This window comes from Sturnira hondurensis, unplaced genomic scaffold (genome assembly GCF_014824575.4).
Source record: "Sturnira hondurensis isolate 20B ecotype Veracruz unplaced genomic scaffold, ASM1482457v3 Scaffold0009719, whole genome shotgun sequence".
NCBI lineage: Eukaryota > Metazoa > Chordata > Mammalia > Chiroptera > Phyllostomidae > Sturnira > Sturnira hondurensis.
This window is the reverse complement of record NW_028082350.1, coordinates 11,874,376-11,895,371: the sequence shown is the minus strand read 5'-3', so window position 1 is coordinate 11,895,371 and position 20,996 is coordinate 11,874,376. Positions and strand designations below refer to the sequence as shown.

Below are 20,996 nucleotides of genomic sequence, written 5' to 3'. Positions count from 1 at the left end.
CCCCTTATTATTAAAAAAAAAACCCACTCTGTATTATTGTGGTGGTGGTGGGAAAAGGTGAAAATAAGAAACACTCAGCAATGCAGTGCTTTTTTTGGTTTGGTTTTGTACACTCTACCAGGGGCGTCCAAACTTTTAGCATCTCTGGGCCACACTGGAAGAAGATGAGTTGCCTCGGGCCACACATTAAATACATAAACACTAATGAAAAAAATCTCTTATTGTTTTAAGTAAATTTACGATTCTGCATTGGTCCACATTCATAGCTATCCTGGGCTGTATGCAGCCCGCAGGCCACAGGTTGGATACCCTCGTGAGTCTAGCCAGATTCTCCAGCTGTAGCCACAGTCTAGCAACAGGTCAAGTCCATGTAGGGAGGAAAAGGTTATCAGGCTAGAAATATTCAAGACGTTTGGAGACAGAGTCTTTTTAGATTTGGGGGATAACCAACCCCTTGTGTTCCATATCTCCTGGACTAAATCAAAATCATTATTTATTTAGGGACCATTTGTATCCCTGCTAGCTCAGCGCCCATCTTCAGACCAAATTCCTTTGAAATGTCTTTGCCTCTGTGACAGCAGAGTTCAAACCCAGCAGTCCCATATCAAAGAAGATGACAGCTCCGCAAACGCGACACTCTGAAATATTCTTTAAAAAAAGGATAAAACTAAGTTCTGTAGCCAGTTTGGAGATGGTAGACATATGTTTATTCTCCTGCTCTCTCTCCCCTCAGCATTCATTCCTTACACCAAAAGTAAAACTGGGTAACTTGTGATCTCCTTAGGCATTAGTTACTAAGCACATTTTCTCCCAAATGACCCTACCAATGGGGCCACAGGCGCCCCTGTCTTGCAGTTCCCTAAAAAGTGGGGGAGAAAACGTGGCTCAGGGCTTGGATGTAGGGCTTTGTAGGATGTGAGTCTGTCGTGATGGGCAAGAGTGGGAAAACCTTGCCTTTAAAGACTGCAACAAAACACACTACTCGTCTTAGGATTTAAACCACATTCAAATAGAGTTCAAAGATGACAGCCAACGGCACAGTGAGGGTTGGCCGAAAACCTCATCAAAGGGTTGAAAGGGACTTCTTGTTCTCTCTCTTGAAACAGACCAACATTTCCATTACAGAGACAGTATGAAACAGACCAGTTTCAGCAGAACATCCAAGCCATCATTCGGCTTTTCATGTCCGCCTCTAATGTGGGTTCCAGTCACCCAACTAGAACCTACGCTGCCGCAGAGGAGACTGCAAGGACTGCTTCCTTATTGGCGCGTCTTTCCTCGACCTTCCAGCGCAATCTACACTGGATGCATCCTTGCCCTACTTAATATCCCAGACTGGAAAATGTCAGGAGGAAAAGAAGAAGCCTCATCATCTCCTTCTGGGTAATGTGAAGACAAAGAGGAAGCATGTGATGTGCCCAGCTCAAGCCACATAGGGCCAGATGCCTTCAGAATGGCCCGCAGTCTCCAAGGGAATGCCACAGAAGGCCAGTGCACCTGATTGCCCTCCCGCTCCAGAGAGAGGAGAGGGCAGGGGGTCACCACCTCACCACCTGGCTGTTGTAGTCCTCGGTGACTGCCCCCTCTGGGTTCCCATCCTCTTTGGGCCACCGGTGGCCCCTGGACTCCCGCTGCAGCCTGCGCTCCTCTCTCCTCTTTTGCCGCTCCCTCTGGTGCGCCAGCTGCTTGGTGTGGTGGTAGCGCTGCTGGAAGAGATCTTTTGCGTACTCATAAAGCTGCATGTCCAGGAAGTTCAGCTCCTCAATGCGCTGGCGAGCCCCCTCATTGATCTCCACGTTGGAAGCCCGCGTGATGTTGAACTGTGTGAAGGGGGAGATGAACTTGAGGTTGAATGTCCTCTCAAAGAGAAACTGGGTCTTCCTCTGGAATTCCGTGAGCCCAAAGAAGGCCATGTTCTTCAGGTTGTTCTTCGCGCTCTGCAGCAGGATGGTGTTCCTCTCACTCTCGTTCATGAAAGTCAAGTTGTAGCAGCCCACCAGGCTGAGGTCAGCCAGCATGCGGACCTGGCGGTTGTTAGCCAGGTTGTAGGTGCAGTCCATGAACTCCCGCAAGCCAACCCCAGACCAGTCGTCCCCCGGGTAGCAGGTAGGAAGCTCATCGGGGGTGGGGCTTCTCCCATCACACATGTGGAGGGAGGTTTTCCACGTAGCCCCTCTCTGGACGTGTTTCCACTCGCTCAGGTAACGGGACACCGGATCGCGCAGCATGGTGATGTAATAGAAATTCCTGGAAGAAAGAAAAGGAGGAAAGTCAGTCATCATGGACCACTGTAACTCTGGGGCGCTAATCCCTTGTGGGAAGTTGTGGGACTAGAAAGGGCAAAGCTGGAAGCCAAGGCTCCTATTCTGCTTACACTCCTGTTCTGGATTACAAGGGAGGTGGGGGAGGGGAAGGATGTGTGTGGACGGGCTGTGTGTGGAGACTAATGTTTACTGAGCAACTACTATATGCTAGGAACTGTGCCAGGTACTTTATGGATTCTGAGAATATAGAGACTGATAAAGGTGGAAAATATGGCCCGAGATCCTAGAGAAAGTTAGTACTTGAACTACAATAGAATCTAAGCTTTTTTAAATTTCAAAGCCCCTGTGCATTCCTGTGTACCAGATTGATATTTTAAAAATACAGATGCAACAAATATTCAGTGAATGCTACTAATTGTCAGGTGCTATGGTTATCATAAGTACAGGTCTTATCTCACCTAATGACATCTCATGGAACTTTGCAAAGAAATATCTCTTATAAATGATTGGCTCCAAAATGATCGGGTAAAGATTAAAGTACCTCTGGCTTAAATGGGCAAGAAGAGAGTTAGAGAAATTAGCATGTAAAGAAATAACAGTAGGCACTAAAGGAAAACAAATGCAACTCAAAATGAAGAAAATCCCTCTCATAATTTGAGCAGCTGCCAACGGAATGGGCCACACACCCACCACAGCATCGTGGGGAGTACCACCCCGAATTCTGCTAGGCAGACAGTGTCCTGAAGTATTCTGAAAAAAAAAAAAACTCCCACCAAGCTTCCCTTGGCCAATGTAAACTGCTTTTTAAAAAAAGTAATACCTATTAAAAGCAATGACAAATGTAAGGATATTAAGGGGACAATGTTTTTATGCTATTTTTAAAAGACTTGATGCACTATAATATGTAAAATGATACCTCTACTGTATTCAGTTATTCTGAATGTCTTGCCAAATAGTTTTGAAATGTGGTAAAGAAACTTCAATACTTCAAGTAACACTGGCTCCCCTTTAAATCTGGAAGGACAATTTGCTGAAACTGTCCAGACAGGCCAGCCTGAGCCCATACTCTGGCCAGCCACCATGTTACATTACTCTGTTGTCTTTCCCTGTGACAGAATGACAGTTCCATCAGTGGAAGAAAACGTCCCCAAAGATCAGCAGGGAAATCAGAAAGTGACCAACATAGTTTCTGGGCTCCACAAAGAAATATTGGCGATAAAGTTTTGCTCAGAGATGTTATTATGGTTGAATATTATGACATGTCGCTGTTAATCCTATTTTGTCCTATGTTGGAACTTGCTCTCTTTCTAATTCTACAAGCAGAGACTGACTGTTAATTCATAAAACAATTTCATGGTAAATACAGAGACCTAATAATGACTATGATGTAACTCAGGAAGGGGTTAAAGACAGCAAACAGAAGAACTTAAATCAGAGAGACCTTTGCATTGGGTCAAATAAAACTACACACGGGAAAACTTATTATTTCTCTGTTAATTGGGCAACACAGAAAACACAAAAGAGGATTTGAATAACAAAGATGATGGTAATCAATTGATAAGTTTCACCCTCAAATTTGATATGTCTCCTATTTGGGCACATTCCAGAGGTTTCCAGTAGTGGAATTATCTGTAGGGTTTCAGGACTGGGGATCGCAATGGTCTGTGACCAGGTTTAACTGGAACCTGCTCCTGGAATCTCAGAGGCTTTGTCTCACTTGAGAAAACTGGCCATAGAGTTCCTGAGGCCTTCATTTAATCAGACACCGACATACTCTCGAAGCTGATTAAAGCTGATATAAGCTTAAAATGGTCTTGGTTTCAAATTTAATTTTATTCAACTTAACATTATATTTAACAATGACTGACTAGAGAGTAGGGCCACATTTACATGAGTAATAAGTCCCAAATGCCTGTAAGTTCTACTAGCCAAAGAGGTTTGAGGCCCATTTGTAACTAAAATTAACTCTGACATCAAGACATAAAAATGTACGAGTGGAACATTTATATGGATGAAGTTCAAAGTTGTCCCATCTCATGGGTCTGGAATGGAAATGACTAATAGCATTCAGGTTTTGCTTTATCATATATATTCTCATGTCCGTTTTGTTTGTTTCAATCCTACAAAGCAATCAAAATGGAAAAGTAGAATAATAATAAAAAGAAGATAATAGGGTTGAAGAACAATCCCCCACAAAATTTGCTTCATTAAATCATAGTTCTCATTTCTATTTCCTTCTCCTTTCAATTGCTTTTCTACTTTCAGACAGAAGATTGCAAAAATCATTGACGAAGCAATGTCTACCTCCAGTCCACACACCCAGCCTTCATTGTGCTAAAGTCTGGCTCCAGCATCACAAAATCTCCTCCCCATCCCCCAAAACAACACAAACTCTTTTCCTTCTGCTCCCACAACTTCCACCTCAAGTTTCTTAGGAAACTACTGGAGGGGTTTAGGACTACTGAAACCTGCAAGTCTCCTTTTTTAGGCCTTACTCGTTCAACAGCACAGTGGAAAAGAGAGGAAGCAGAAGCAGCTCCCAAGCAAAGCCCCGTGTGGCTACAACCCAGAGGCCTTCATGGGCTCCCATTCCGATCTCTTACCTTTGACCGAGCATCATCCGTTCATAGATACGTCTTTGCAGTTCACCAAAACTCCCCCAAGTTTTAGCAAGATAAATACGTAAACTCTCACGTTCCCCCTTCCTCTATCCATTCACTCATGTGTTAGCTTTCCAAACACTGAGCGCCTCCCCCCACCCCCCGCCTGCATCACCCCAGCCCCACATTTGCCAAGCACTGGAACTAGGCATCGGGGACCCGGAGATGATGAAGACATTGTCCTCAAACAGATCTCAGGGACCCAATGGCTATGGTAATGTAAAAGAAATTCTAACCACCAACTTAAGGAGATGTTCTGCCAATCTCCCTGGACCAAAACTATCCCTAAGACAGGCAACTTTATGTCTGTGACAGCAGCCTGTCAGTCGGTTTCCCATTTGCCACCTACTTCATTGAGAGCTTGGGTGAATTTGTGTGAGAACATCTGTGACACAGTGGCTGCTCTTCAGCATTGTCACTCTTGTGGCCACAGGGTAATGATGGCAAATACCCACGTACTGGGGAAGGTTAGGGCGCTGGTGCCTTGGTTACCTCAATAACCATTTTAACGGATAATCACGATAGGAACCACCATGGCTTCCTCAATTCGTAGGACACAGAATGCACTCTTCTCCGTGGCTGCTTTAGAAATCACTGTAGCATTTTAGCTGCAAGGTCATCATGTTTAGAAACTCTAAATACTGCACAAGGCCCTCACTGCCTTCCCTCAGGCTTTGCCTGTCCCTTTGCTCATCTGCATCCCAATTATCTTCCCAAGCCCAGTGCAAGCATCTCCTCCATCTTCCCTGACTTTTCCAGCCTCTACGAAGCACTGCATCACTGACTGCACTTTGGACTTGCATGTCCAAGTCTTGGCCACATCTGCCCTTCAAGGCCTTTTTGATAACTGGACCTTATGCCTGTATCCCACAGTATCTCACACAAAGTCCTGCTCACAACAAATGCTCCATAAATGATGCTTTATACAAGAAATGATAATCATATGAAAGTAATGTACTTTAGTGACAAAGGTTAATATTGCCTTTGGTAAATATCACTTTTTCCTCTCCCAAATACTAACCCGATATTATTTTTGAACATGCAAAATGTGTGGACAGAATAAAAAGATATATAATCTTCTAATACATCCATCACTTGCTTATGCTGGTTGATACACAAAGAGAGATGGTCAATACGGACTTTGGGTAAAAAGTTGAATATTTCATACAATAGGTAATTAGTGACAAAGAGGTGGGTTCTTTAAAAATGTTAAACTTACTAGTTTTCTTCCCCACTGCTTCAAGAACCTGTGTTTCTCTAAGCAGTTTATCGCATAATTGCTCAGTTCTTTAATCATCAAGTCATTTCATTAAGACATGCTTATTGAAGGTTTGTTACGTGTGAGAAGCCTATCTAGAAAATGTGAAGAACGTAAAAAATACAATAAAACGTCCTCAAGTCTTGTGGGTGCAAGGGTGGTAGATTAGAAAAAGGCACTGATTAGCAAGTTACAGAAGACGGGAGAGGCCACAGAATATTGAAGAATACACAGAGAGCAGAGTGGCCTAATTAGACCAGGCAGTTCACGTTTGCATTTTCCGCTAAATGTTTATTTAATAAATGAAGGAGTGGAAGGAGGGCACAAAATAGAACAGGATGCTGAGGCCAAATTGTCATGGGTTCTGAAAACAACTGTGAACTGCTAAAACAGAAAATGTGTTGATTTAGAAAGACTCATTTAGCAACAGTATTTAGGGTGGACAAAGTAGGCCAGGAGAGAGATTCGGCAGTCACGGCGAGAGACCAACAGGGAGGAACCCAGAAACATGGGTGTGGATAAGAAAGACACCCTGAAGATTAAAAAATAGACACTCATCTGTCATCGTTCCCTACCCCTTCCTCATTTTCAGTCTCCTCCAAGCTTCCTTTCCCTCCTCGGTATTTTCTTCTTTCCTCCATCTAATCCTTCCCTTTCAATTCTGGAATGGATAAGAGGCAGGTCTAATGTGCTCATCAAAATGCTGGAATAAGAGATATAAGGTGCTGTAATCACTCAGCCTGTGGTGATTAAAAAAAATCACTTTTATTTTTTTATTGCTGAATAATATTTCATTACATATATATCACATCTTTTTTATTCATTCATCTGTCGGTGGGCACCTAGTTGCTTCCATATCTTGTCCATTGTAAATAATGCTGCAATGAACATAGGGGTGCATGTATCTTTTCAAATGGCTGTTTTCATTTTCTTTCGATAAATACCCAGAATCGAAATTGCTAAGTCATATGGTATTCTATTCTGGATTTTTTGAGGAACCTGCGTACTGTTTTCCACAGTGGCTGCATTAATTTGCAATCGTACCAACAGTGTATGGACATCCCCTTTTCCCTACATCCTCACCAATACTTGTTATTTGAAATCTTATCATTTTCGACAGCATGAACGGGCCTAGAGTGTATTCTGCTAAGTGAGATAATTCAGGTAGAGAAAGACAAGTACGTATGATTTTACTTATGTGTGGAATCTAAAAAACCAAGCAAACAAACAAAACAAAACTTCACATATACAGAGAAAAAGCTGGTAGTTGCCAGAGAGGAGCAGAGGTAGGGGGTGGGTGGAAAAGATGAAGGGAAAGCAGAGGTACAAGCTTCCAGTTACAAAATAAATAAGTGCTAGGGAAGTAATGTGCAGCACCGGAAATACAGTCAATAATATCATAACTTTGTACAGGGACAGATGGTTACCAGGCATATCATGTGATCACATCATAAGGTATATAAATGCAGAATCACTATGCCGTACAGCTAAAACTAATATCATAGTATATGTCAACTATACTTTACTAAAAAATATTCACTTTAATGAGGTTATGAGTTGCCTAGGTGATGAAAACACATCTGAAAGGACCTACAAAATGCTAGGTTCACAGGGGAGGCTTAATAGATATACAGGGGTGGGCAAGGGTAGGTTAATAACAATAATAAGTGATACAATAATTAATAAATAAATAATGCAAGAAAAATCGATGGTTCATGTACTCACAACTGTAAGCCTACTTCTCCCCGCCCCTGGGTTCCTCCCACAACTAGTGTAACCCTCGTAAATCAAGCAACGAGATGGCTATCTCCACATTCCACAGCTCAATGCGTCCCTAAAAGGCAGCTTGTGTAGAAACTCCTCAGGCCAGTCCTCTGTTACGTCCTCAGTGGGAGGGATTTCTGTCCCCCTGAAACCCATGCCTCTTGTGTTTTATCTTTTTTAAAAAAGAATTAAAATGTTTTTGAATTACAGCAGAAAATTTTTATATTTTATGACGCGTTCACCACGATAACTCTAGTAGCCGTCCGTCATTAGACGTAGTGACCACAACGTTGTTAGCGACATTCCTTGAGCTCTCCTTTACACCCCCTTGACAGTTTTTATAACGCCAACTTGTACTTCTTCATACCATTTGCACCTATCTCTCCAACCTCCCACCCCCATCTGGCAACCATCAATTTGTCCCCTGCAGTTACGAGTTTGTGTCATTCCTTTTTATGGCTGAGTGATATTCCAGTGCATGGACATATGCTCACGATTTAACTTCATGCCGGTGACCAGGGAATGTCTTATCCCTTGAATGGGCTTTAGGCCTTGCTCACCTTTCATCCCCCAGAGCCTATGCTACCTAAGCTCATACACCAGGGGGTACAAGGCGTTCAGTGTTTGTGGAATGATTCAGTACAAACACGGGTAGCCACTGCTTCAGAAATTCGCATGGTGTCGTGCCCAGGAAATTGAACTTGTTGGTGCCCAACCCAAGGGCAGCAGCCCAGGCTAAGCCTTTCTCTTAGCCTAGATCTTATAAAACATACGGGAAATAACCAATGTCCCCTCCTTCCTCTCGCCCCCCACCCCCCGAGACTTTGAAAGGACTTTTCCCCATGTAATCAAGTTTCGCCAGACCTCAGAGTCGCACAAAGACTTCGGTGAGAGGTTGTGAATTGGACCTGGGGGCACCGCAGGGAGACCTCCGGTCTCACCACGGAAATGCACAGACAGCTGTGCCTGTCCAAGGGGTTTGGAAGCAAGGGGACATCTCTAAAGAGTGAAGCCGAGCCCCCCCCCACCGCTGTGGGACCGTGTGCCGCAGTCACTTTCCAAACACTCAGAATGGAGTTCATTTCTTGCCTTCCCGTGGAGCCACACACCACCCACTGAGGCCGGCCCATTCTTCGTCCTCTCAGCGAGTGTGATCCGCACTATACTGTCCCCGGTTAGAGCTTAGGGCTCCTACTGCCCTTTGACACAGTGATGGGCGGCCTTTTGTTCAAGCCTGGAAAACAAACAGAGGCATTTAAAAATGATGTTCGAAGCAAATGAGAAATCAGGAACTATCATTGTTAAGTATCGTAATAAAGAACTCTAGGAAGGTGACAGCGACGTATGTCGGAGCAACGGAGCAATCAGTTCCAAAGATGTCAGGCACTGTGGTTAGAAATTGGGGACCCCCTACCGCCCACAGCAGCCACGCACCAACCCCTACCCCCATCCACCAAGCTGCCCTCACCTCCTCCCTCACAGTGACTGACAAAGCAGCCAGACCCTTCGGGCTGAGGCATTTTTCTTTCTCTTAGGACCCAGAAATCCAGACTCTTTTCAATGGGTTGAAAGAGAAGAGAGGGATGCTCGCAGCGCCTCCCTCTGCAGGGCAGAGCTCTGCACCCCTTTTCTCATCTGTGCACCTGGTAACTTTAAAGGAGACTACTTTGGATGTACCTGGTCTGGCCTTTTGATTTTTTTAAGTCATCAATTTCCCCTCCCACCCCCCATTTAGAAATGCAATACGTTGTCATTACAGAAAATAAGAGCAGTACAGAACAGGAGAAAAAGGAGGAAATAAAATCACCTACAGTCACTTCACTCAGGTATAGCCACTGTTAAATACACACATACACACACACATTTCTTTCTTTTACCCATTTGAGATTATAAGGTACATGATATTTTAAGCTGCATATTAAACTCAAAAACACAGGGCAAACATTTTTTCCATTTTATTTAGCAATCTTCCATAAAAGCATACCATTCCAATTACGGATGTACCATAACTTATCTGACCGATCTCCCAGTTTTGGACAGTGAGGCTGCTTCTGTTTCTCAGGGTCTACCTGAAACAATAATCGGATGCCAATCCTAAGCCAAAAGTATTTGGGTAGAAAATAAAAAGCCAGCAGTTTGTTTCCAAGTCAAGAGAAGGGTCCCCATTTCATTTTCAAAATGCCAAAATATAAGCGACCAGAGTCAACATAGGAGAGGACAGGGCCATTGCATGAGGCCTGACCTCGTAAGCACCAGGGGACAGGACCACTTGGGAGCCGAGGGAGGGCTGCCAAACAGGCTCCTGACTTGGCACTCTCTCCGCTGGACAAGGAAGGTCCCCTACCCAGGACACAAACCTGTGATGGGCGTTCCTGGACAGCAAGAATGGGGTTTGTGACCCGGTGGCCAGGAAGCATGCGTCTAGAAAGATATGTTTCTTTGGCACTTAATGATCAGCTGGAATATCAAATCAGCGACTAAACATGTGTGGCATGAAATCCCACTCAGCAGCTCTGCAGCTTATTAAAGCTGGCATCTGGAGCAGGAAGGCGGAGAACCCTTGCCCGATGACACGCCGTGCGGGTCCTCGAACCAACAGCCTCTCGAGTGGCGGTTTCCCTGCAACGTCCAGGTGTCCGCTAACTCGAGTTAAGGGAAGTCGCACAGGATGGATGCTAAACCCACCACACAAAAGCATGAACAAAGAGACTTCTGGAGAACACCGGTCATTTCTCAATGATGCTCAGCCTACCCTCCATTCTCCAGAGGAAGACTTCGTATTTATCAATAAGATAAAAAAAAATTAAATCCTGTCAGGCTGCCCCTTTACAGTGCTGTGAAACCCACGAGTCTCAGACTCGGCAAAGCCCATGAGTTTCGGGCGGTTGTCACATTTGCTTTCCCTTTCCCTCCAGTGGCTGCTGCGAGGATACATTTCAGGGAATGCATGTTCCAGGGGCTTGTTTTTGCTATCTTGCCGAGCACAGTTCCTCTCGGTACAGTTTCAAATGTGCCAGCGACGGTCCTGCTCTCATGCATTATTCAGCGACTCCCGTGATTATTTGGTTCAGAGGCGCCCGGCTTGGCGCGGCCTCGCTGGGATTCGGGCACGAGGACGAGGCAAGGCGCTCTGCTCTGCAAGGCTGTGGCTCATGCATGTGGGTATCCAGCTGAAGCCTGGAGCCGCCCCAGAGGGAGATAAGGCCCAATTCAGGCTCGCTGGCAGCTCTAATCCCAGCCCAGCAAAGCAGAACACGAGATAGTACACTCAGATTGTGTTATATCAGGCCATTCCCGTGCAGCTGGGCTCTCTCTTTAGCTAATTTCTCAGGCACTGCTGTGGGGGATGTGAGACTAACACAAGGTAGAGGCAACAGGGTGTCTCCATTGACTTGTCTTTGCACTGGCCAACTGGGAAAGGAAAAGAAGTAAAGCAGGATATTTAAGAGCAAGGCACGTGCTTTGATATTTAGGTTTCTATCCGACAGCTTTGATACAGATTTGCCTAAAACATTATAAAAACTGAAAAGAAAACCCCCATTTCCATCCAGATTTTTCCATTTCCTTCCATAATGGATTATTCTGTGTTAGGATCTTCCTAAGATTCTGCTATCAGGACTGAGTGATCGTTTTCACATGTTTAAGAAAGTACCTAAGATCCCCACTGGATTCCGTCCCTTGGCAGTTCTTAAAGAAACAGCATCTCAGGGGTCATCCTACCCCTTCCCGGGATGATTAAGGCACAAGCTAACTTCAAATATGGAACATTCCCTGTGAAGCAAAAATGGACAGCAAGACAAATAATAACAACGGCCAGCATTTGTTTCCTGCACACTATGTCCACCTGCAGTTCTGAGTGCTGCCTGGCACTGACCACTTCAGTCATCCAAACATCCCTCTGGAGTGGGGCAGGCTTTTGGGTGACATCTGTAACTCCACGGAGTGATGCCAGTTTTGACCGTCTCTTCCACCCTCTTGGAAGTGTCAGCTGCGTGGGAGGAGTCCTAGAAACGATTTTCCTAAGCACGGCGCACCCGCAACCCTGCCTAACGAACTAATGCTGGAGGAGAGGCAATGGGGAATTAGTGCAGCTCCAATCCTTTTTAACACTCCCAAGGAATCCAGAACCAAAAGCTGCAGGGGCCTCAGGACAGTAAGGATAGTCGGAAAGAGCGATGCAAGAGGATCCAGACAAAGCCAAAGCTCATGCGATGCCATAATTCTCTTTGTGGCTTTAAAATAGGTCTTTTTGTGAACACAGAGCTAACAGCCTTAGAAATGTGTTCAAAGCAGGTCTCTGGACCCTGAAGTCAGCTGTTCCCATCCCTTTATTCAGGAGGAGAAGAGGTAAGGAAAATAAAAGTCAAGCTACTCGTTTGGACAGAGCACAAGCCCGTAATTTCAAACGTGTTGGACACTTCATTTTAAGGTGCAGTGGAAAGAACACAGGTTTGGAAGTTAGAAAGATCTGGGTTCCGATTTCAGGTCCGTCTTTCACTTGGTGTGACCTGGTTAACCTCTACAGCCCCCGGGAGCCTCAGTGTCCTCGTCTACACAGCAGGGTAGAGATGCTTACCACAGAGGGTTGTGGGAATTGGTGACGCAATAGCGATGGTGAGGGGTCCGCAGTGCATCGGTCAGCAGAAGTGCACGCTCCCCACTTCCACAGCTTTCCCGCCTCCCTGAACACCAGAGCCTCAGAAACTCCCCGACTACAGTGCAATTTTAAATATTAAAACAGCTTTGTTAATAATAGAAAACAGCTGATGGTGCTTTTCTATTTGTGTGCCATACTCACAGGGCTCAGAACTCTTTCCTCGTCCATCACCGCACTTTAGGCTCACTACAAGACTGTATCAGAGGAGGGGTTTTACAGATGAGAGAAGCGGAGCTCAGAAGTATCAAAGGATTCTCCCAAGGTCAAACAACTAAAGACTAGCAGAGCTGGGACTTTTTTTTTTTCCTCCTCAGCTGCTAACTAGTTTATTTACTTGAAAATATTTGTTGATTATGCATTCGATGCCAAACACTATGATAGAACCCTCAGATATGATGGCAGACAAGACCGCCTGATCTCACAGAGCTGACGACGCAGCGGTGTGTGGAAGACCCCACGCCCGTCTTATTTGGTTCTAATGTGGTTAAGGGTTAGAAGGAAAGCATGGCATGAGCACATTATCCTAAGTTTGGAGATTTCCCTGAGTTACATATTCCCTCACTTTCTCTTTGAAACGCACCTACCTGTAAAGGGGCACCTCAGAGAACTGGGTGGAAAGGCCAGGACATGAAATACACCTTCAGGTGATATTTACAGTTGGCAGAAAAATCATTCTGAAATAATAGACATTTGTTTCTTCAAAGGCAGTGTTGCAGACTTCCGTCTGGAGGCCCATAGCGCCTCGTGGCCTCTGTTCTGGTGAATGCCACTGATGGGCATTCATTAAAGGGCTGCAAGATGGTGACGTTCCAATTCAATCATTTCTCCTTCAAGTAACAGCCATGCTTCTCTCACGGGAAACTTCCCCTCGACAACTATTTGGCACACAGAGGTACAGTTCCTACAGGCAAGGCAGAGTGGGTGCTTGACCCATTCTATTTCCTGATTTTCAAAACAAGAAGTTGATCTTCTAGAATCTTCCAAAGAGGCTATTCGTGGACATTGTTTGTCTTCATATCATTGTCGGCTCATGACTCGAAACATATTGAATAAATTTCAATACATCGCAGGCATGATCTTACTGCTGCTCAGATGATCTAGTTTGGGGCCCACAGGAGCTTGTTCAGGCGGACAGCAAATCCTTCTGCTGCAACCCCGTAGCTGTTCACGCATATTTTTACAGGACCTTGCACGTTACAAAAGTTCCATATTTAAAAAGACCAAGAAAGATGGGGTTAGGACTTGAGATTTTCTACTGTCCCTAAAGAACAAAGTGGCGATCCTGGCCAGTGTTAGCTGGGTACCAGCCTCCTCTCTCCCTCCCTCTCAGGCCCTGGAGCTGGTGTGTGTGCTAATTATACCTGGGCACGNACATTGTTTGTCTTCATATCATTGTCAGCTCATGACTCGAAACATATTGAATAAATTTCAATACATTGCAGGCATGATCTTACTGCTGCTCAGATGATCTAGTTTGGGGCCCACAGGAGCTTGTTCAGGCGGACAGCAAATCCTTCTGCTGCAACCCCGTAGCTGTTCACGCATATTTTTACAGGACCTTGCACGTTACAAAAGTTCCATATTTAAAAAGACCAAGAAAGATGGGGTTAGGACTTGATATTTTCTACTGTCCCTAAAGAACAAAGTGGCGATCCTGGCCAGTGTTAGCTGGGTACCAGCCTCCTCTCCCTCCCTCTCAGGCCCTGGAGCTCGTGTGTGTGCTAATTATACCTGGGCACGCAAGTGGAAATACACCAGGTACCACCTTCCACTTTCATCTGTTCTAGCTAGGCCTCAGCTTCAGTTTTCTCATATTCTTTTTTTAAGTATATTTTATTGATTATGTTATTATAGTTTTCCCAATTTCCCCCCTCTTCTCCCCCCTGCCCTGCACTCCCCAATCCTTCAGCATTCTTCCCGCCCCTAATTCATGCCCACAGGGTGAACAAAGAAGTTCTTTACCATTCTTATCCTCTCCCCGTCTATTTTATGCCTACCAACTATGCTTCTTATTCCCTATACCTTTCTTCTCCCCATTCTTCCCCTTCTTATTATATGAAACGTTAAAGGGACTTATCTAAGGAGTAGAAGAATATCAAAAACTATGAACAGTAAAATGATAACAAACGCACAACTATGAACGACTGAATCTCCTGTTCCTTTGGTTGCTGTTGTTCTCAAGCTCCCGTGCACGACATTCTCCTCCATGCTAGGAACAATAGGAGGGCTAGGGACTCTTTGGTGACTAGATTCCAATGTCAGACCACAAACTATTTCAGGAGAATGCAAATGATGCTGAAAGTCAGTCACACAGAGCCCTAATCAGGTTCTCTCCCAAACCCACTTATTCATGATAATGACCCGAGTTTCCTTCCAGAAGTCCCGCTCCCCACGCGGACCCTCAGCGGGATCGGGCGCCGCTGTGGGCCCTGAAGCCCTGCCGTAACTCTGCCTAATTAATAAAGCAATGACAGAAATTGAGAAAAATATATGCGCGGTAATTTAAATCTCCCTGGAAAAAAGAAACATAAATCAATTCGTTCTGTCTGAACTTGGCCTTGGGCACTCCCTTCATCAATTCAAGTGTGGAGCACAGTCACTTTCAGTCACAAATATTTTTCTTCTGGCATAATTGAAGCATCTGAGAGGTAATAACTTCCAACATTCATTTCTCCGAGATTTAAAAACACTCCAATGAAGATGATTGTTTCTCCCTTCTCGTCTGCTCTACGTAAATCTGAGAAAACCGTCTTTAACGCGTTCAAAACAAATGGAGCTCAGGGCTGCTGGAGGTGGCTTTTACCTTCGTGGGGTCCAAACACAGGCTGAAAAGAGAGGGAGGTCTCTCTTAAAAAGCAGAAAAAGGCAACCTTGATTCCCTTGCCTTGCGAACGTCCTGAAATGTGCCCCTCCAGATTTGTGATTTCTCTTGATGATAAGAATCTGAGTTTAGTAATAGGGAAGAGAAAACCCTAGCAGCTTGTCCTTTAAAAATCGACACTAGCTACCATCTCTGAGTCCTCCATAAAGTTACATAAAATACGCTGATGATAATATAAAATGAAAAGTAATCCAAAAATCATAAAACAAGCAACCTAAAAGAGAGAGGGGAAGAATAAAAGCAATTAAACGCTTTTTATCACTTTTCAGTTTGGATTTACTATAGCCACAAGGGGGCTCTCAAATCTCTCCAAACACTAGGTAAGTGCTGAGAGCTGTTTTTCTAGTAATTAATTTCTGCAAATCAGTGTTACCTATATCGCCTATTAATGTACATTACAGAGACAAGCTACAGACTTCAGACACTTTGCACTCAAGTTAAAGAGAGATTTCCTATAAAAATTCTAGGAGCCCTCAGTGATTGTAAGTCAGAACGAAAATGAGTTGCACCTGCGATTTCCTGAGTCTGCTCTAGCATAAAAAATCCCAGCACTGCAAATTTCGTCAAAGGTTAAAGCTGAATTTGAAGCACTGCGCATATAATGGAATACATTGACCTCCGATGGATTTTAAAGGCTACCCACCTCCTTCTGCCACATGGGGCACCCCCGGACCGCCTTGGAGGCTGACACGCAAAAGCTGAAATGCAGTGGCCCTCCTGTGGGGACTGGGGGGGTCCTAGAGCCATGAGTCCCGGGGGGTTTTCAACTCATGCTGAGAGCCTGGTGGCATTTACAGCCTACATCACAAAAGACACTGGGAAGGAAAGAAGGGATTCCCACTCTGTTCAAGCCAGGAGGTAAGTGCAGAATCTAGTGGGCCGAATGGAAAGTTCCAGCAACGAATGGACTGGAAACGCAGTATTCTCCAAAGTGTTGACTGAGGAGAGAATACCATCTAGCACCCCCAGCACATGCAAAGTCAGGGAACGGAAGTGTTCCAAAGACACTCTGTCCGACCAGTGAACATACCCAAACCACCTCTGCGCACACTCAGAGAGCGCCTCCGGGCTCGGAGCGGCTGTCGGATGACCACCGGTTCTGCAGTGAAAGGTACGGACTGGTAAGGGCTCTGCCGCAGGGCACTGGGGGTGTGGCCTTTCTCCCACTGGTCAGCTCGCTCCCCTCGACCTGCAAACCAGGGGCAGTGGCAAGGGAGGGGAAGAGATGCTGACTTGAGCAACACAATTGCCCCTCCTGATCCCCGTTCCTCACATCAGGCTTCACTGTCACTGCTTTCTTGAACTTAAGAATTGTTATAGAGTAAACCCCAGCTCCGGAAGCCCAGTGTTCTACCCCTGACTCAGGCACCCACACGAACGCCTGCCCTCTAGAGAAAGGAAATGAACCGCTGATCGGCAGCAACGGGGCGGAATTGAGGGGAGCCTCTGCCCGACCAGTCTTTCTGAATTTAGAATTCACCAGCCCAACGTCTAGTCTTTATTAACCAATCTAAAAAGTGCATTTTCATCTCCCACCGAGAGGTATTATGGATTGAATTTATGCCCCCCCCAAAAGAAGATGTTGAAGTCCTAACACCGCCCCCCCCTCCCCCGTACTTGGGAAGGCAATCTCATGTCTGGCGGGGTCTTTGTAGAGAATTGATTTAAGTTGAGGTCATTCCCTAATCCATTGGTACTGGTGTTCCTATAAAGGGAGAAACGTGGACACAGAGACAGACAGTGGGAACAGGGGGGACAACACGAAGACACTCAGAGGTGATGGCTGTCCACAAGCCAAGGAAGCCTGGGGCTACCAGAACCAGGACAACTGCCTGGAGCAGATGCCCTGAACAACCCTAGGACGGAAGCAAACCTCTCAATGCCTTGTTTTGGACTTCTAGACTTTAGAACCACGAGAGCACATTTCTGTTGTTCAGGCCACCCAGTCGGTGGAACTTTCCTGCAGCAGCCATGGGAAATTAATAAAAGGGAGACATTTTTTTGAGGAAATAGATGAACATAATAGCAGAGAAAACCCACCCTAGCTACCAACATCGATAAGCCTAGTTCTTACCTATATCTATGAATGGACCATTAAGGATTACTAAACATTCGAGAATGACTGAATAAACAGAATAACTTCTTGAAAGAAATTGGCTATTTAAGAAACCAAAACAGCTTTTAGAATATTATTAGGACTATCCTGAGGTATTAAGCAAGCACAAGATAGAGGTCCTTAGAAAGTAATTGACACTCATATACATGTTGGGCCTGAAAAAAGTCAATAGATAGGACAAATGATAGAGTCCAGGAAGCCTTGCAGATATGATAGAGAGGGGGAAGATGTTTTAAAAAATGAGAAATTAAATTAAGGGACGAGATGTAATCTATAGGTCTAATAGCTACCTAGAAAAAAAATCATGGTAGACAAGTAAAAAAATACAAAAAACACCAANCAGCTTTTAGAATATTATTAGGACTATCCTGAGGTATTAAGCAAGCACAAGATAGAGGTCCTTAGAAAGTAATTGACACTCATATACATGTTGGGCCTGAAAAAAGTCAATAGATAGGACAAATGATAGAGTCCAGGAAGCCTTGCAGATATGATAGAAAGGGGGAAGATGTTTTAAAAAATGAGAAATTAAATTAAGGGACGAGATGTAATCTATAGGTCTAATAGCTACCTAGAAAAAAAATCATGGTAGACGAGTAAAAAAATACAAAAAAACCACCAAAAATAAATAATAAAAGTTAAAATAGAATATTCTCTGGGGCTGAAAAACATGAATGTGCAAATTGAAAAGGCCTGTGGGATTCAAGAGGTGTGGATGAAATTTTAGAACCCCAAAGATAAAGAGAAGATCTAAAAATCTTCCGGAGGGGAAGGACCTAAAAGGAGTTTGAACACATGAAATAAGAGTCACACCGTCAACTATTTTCTTTTCTTTTTTTTTTTAAAGATTTTATTTATTTATTTATCTTCAGAGGGGAAGGAGAGAGGGAGAGAAACATCAATGTACGGTTGCCTTTTGTGCGTCCCCTGCTGGTAGTTAGCCTGCAAGGAACCGGCCTGCAACCCAGGCATGTGCCCTGACTGGGAATCGAACCGCGATCGTCTGGTTCGCAGGCCCGTGCTCAATCCACTGAGCTACGCCAGCCAGGGCCTACTATTTTCTTATCAAACTCTGAACCCTAGAAACAGTGGATCAAACTTCAAAACTTCCAAGGGAAAAGGATTTTAAGCAATCGAATTTTTAGCCTAGTCGAATTATCGATCAACTGTAAGGCTGCAAGGATAAAACAAGAAACGTTGATGTGCTCCGAAAATTTACTTCCTCTGCACTCTGTGGGAAAAGACAATTGCATTTGAGAAAACATCCCAGCATCCGTGAAGAGAAATCCACGAGAAAAGAGGTGGGAACCGAGACACTGGTACTAACAACCTGCAAGGAAAAGATTTATAAGGAAGAACACTCACAGTATTTCCAAGAACATGTGAGAGAAAGTGGTTCACCTTCAGCAAATACCAGAATTCATAGGTTGGATATTTCAGATAAAAGAGGCATAGAATTCTTTCCTTTGTAAGATAAAAGGTAAGAAGCAATTCCGAGAAAAACAAAAAGCTGAAAGAGAAAATCACAAGCAGATGCGAAACAAACTAAGCCTTGGCAACATTTTATAGGGTATATAATGGGATATAATGAAAGGAGACTCCATTTGACTTTGGTGTGAGTTGGAAGAACCAGTGTGCATACCCTTTTCTGTTTGTTTGTTTTTTGTGGGTCCAATCACACCATTCATGAATATTTACCTGGTCACACATTGCATGTGGTTTATGGGCTTTTTACTTCTCCATGTTCATAATCAAACTGGAGATGGAAGGGCAGAGCTCAAACATTCACGAACACCTTGCAGAGCGAAGGGAAGGCCCACAGACGTTGGGGGTGCGGTGAATTGAGGGGGACACAGAAAGAGCTGAATACACATTAATTTTCTTCTTGTCTCCAGTGGAGAGTCAGGATATTTCTGGGTGTCAGAGAAAGAGACAAAGCTGTCACTCAGGAAGCAGAAATCTACACTGAGCTCCCACCTAGCAGAGGCAGAAGTAAAAGCAGCACTCCAGGAACGAGGCTGCGGTCCAGGGCTTGTTTGTATTCCTTCATGGACGGTGCAGTATCAGTAGTGGAGCCTGTGAATGGGGAGCTCTTTCTCAAGAAGGACAAGGGCCTGTCGATGCCTTTCAGCATCCTTCCGTGCAGTCCAAGCCACATTACACGGGTTGGATTCCCCTGAAGTTGGATCTGGAGGTCACGCCAGACCCTTTTTCTGTGTCTTTATCATCTTCTTCCCTATTTTTGCCTTTATTCCTTATTGTCAGATCCTAGGGTAGCTGTAGGGTACGTAAACCTGCACTTGTGCTACTTTCTGGAAGTCAATTGCGAAATTTATCTTGCTACCCAACGAGCCTCAGAAGCAAGGGCTTACTTAATATCTCGTTCCTCTGCCAGGCCAGAAATCTGATTTGAGGGCAGGCAGACCTGATCTCTCCGGTACTATAATCAGACATCAGGAACAGAAGCAAACAGGCCCCCTGATTGCATGATTCCTAAGAAACTAATGGCAGGAAGCTGATAACCCCATACCAGACTCCTTCAAGTTCAAATCCACAGGAGTCATGGGAAAGATGAAACCTTCCAGCAAATCCTAAATCAGGTATCAAAGAGGTATGTCAACACTGTCCAACTGCACTTAGAGGTGCATTGTGTGTGGGTGCGTGTTTCACTTTTAAATGAGAAGATAATTCTTCATATTGAGGAGAAAAGATACCAAGTGTGATACTGTGATTTAGAAAAAGAAATGTATATTTGGTTGTCATCCAATTTCTGGCCCAGAGCTCCTAAAAACTTGGAATTTCCTCAGTGACAAGAGCCAAAAGGTGTCTTTTGTTATGTTAATGAAGTGAATTTCAGAAAGCCTCTAGTAATTTAAGGAGGGGCGGGGCTGGTTGCCCAGAGACCCAACCAGGCATGAGAGGGCTGAAAGGGTAAGTTCCTCTGCCCCTGTAACCCCAGGCCTCTGGACAGACTGAGACTGAGTTCAACAGCTCATGATTTAATCAATCAGGCCCATGGAATGCAGTGTCCGTAAACATCCAACACGAAGGGGTTTGGAGAAGATGAGGCACGAGGAGCTTCCTTGGTCTCTGAGTGGGCCACCGTCCCCACAGCACCATGTGTGCACCAGCCACGTGTCTTCCTGTGCTAGCAGGAGGAACGAAAGGGTGAAAGGTATTTGAAGAGTCAACTGTAGAATTCTCAGGAGAACTGCTTTTGCTTAGTGGCCGCTCTCCACCAGCATGTGTGTTTACATAGAAGCTCTATGCTTAGCGAGAAGGGGCAGGGGCCAGATGAAGCAAGACCTCAGATACTTTCTAGAAGAAGCTGACTTGATTCTGGGTGTGGCGGGAAGTGGAAGTGGGAAGGAAAAAGAGGTTTTGAGAAAGAGAAAA

The 20,996-nt window shown here is 44.7% G+C and overlaps 1 protein-coding gene across 1 annotated transcript in view; it reads right to left on the bottom strand.

The window, feature by feature from the left end:
- Positions 1-258: 258 nt before the first annotated feature.
- HS6ST3 (heparan sulfate 6-O-sulfotransferase 3) overlaps positions 259-20,996 on the bottom strand; it is a 612,738-nt gene continuing 592,000 nt past the window's right edge. The window contains exon 2 of the mRNA XM_037057569.1: positions 259-2,247. Within this exon, the coding sequence (XP_036913464.1) occupies positions 1,539-2,247 (709 nt within the window). The 3' untranslated portion in view covers positions 259-1,538. The remainder of the gene's footprint in view (positions 2,248-20,996) is intronic.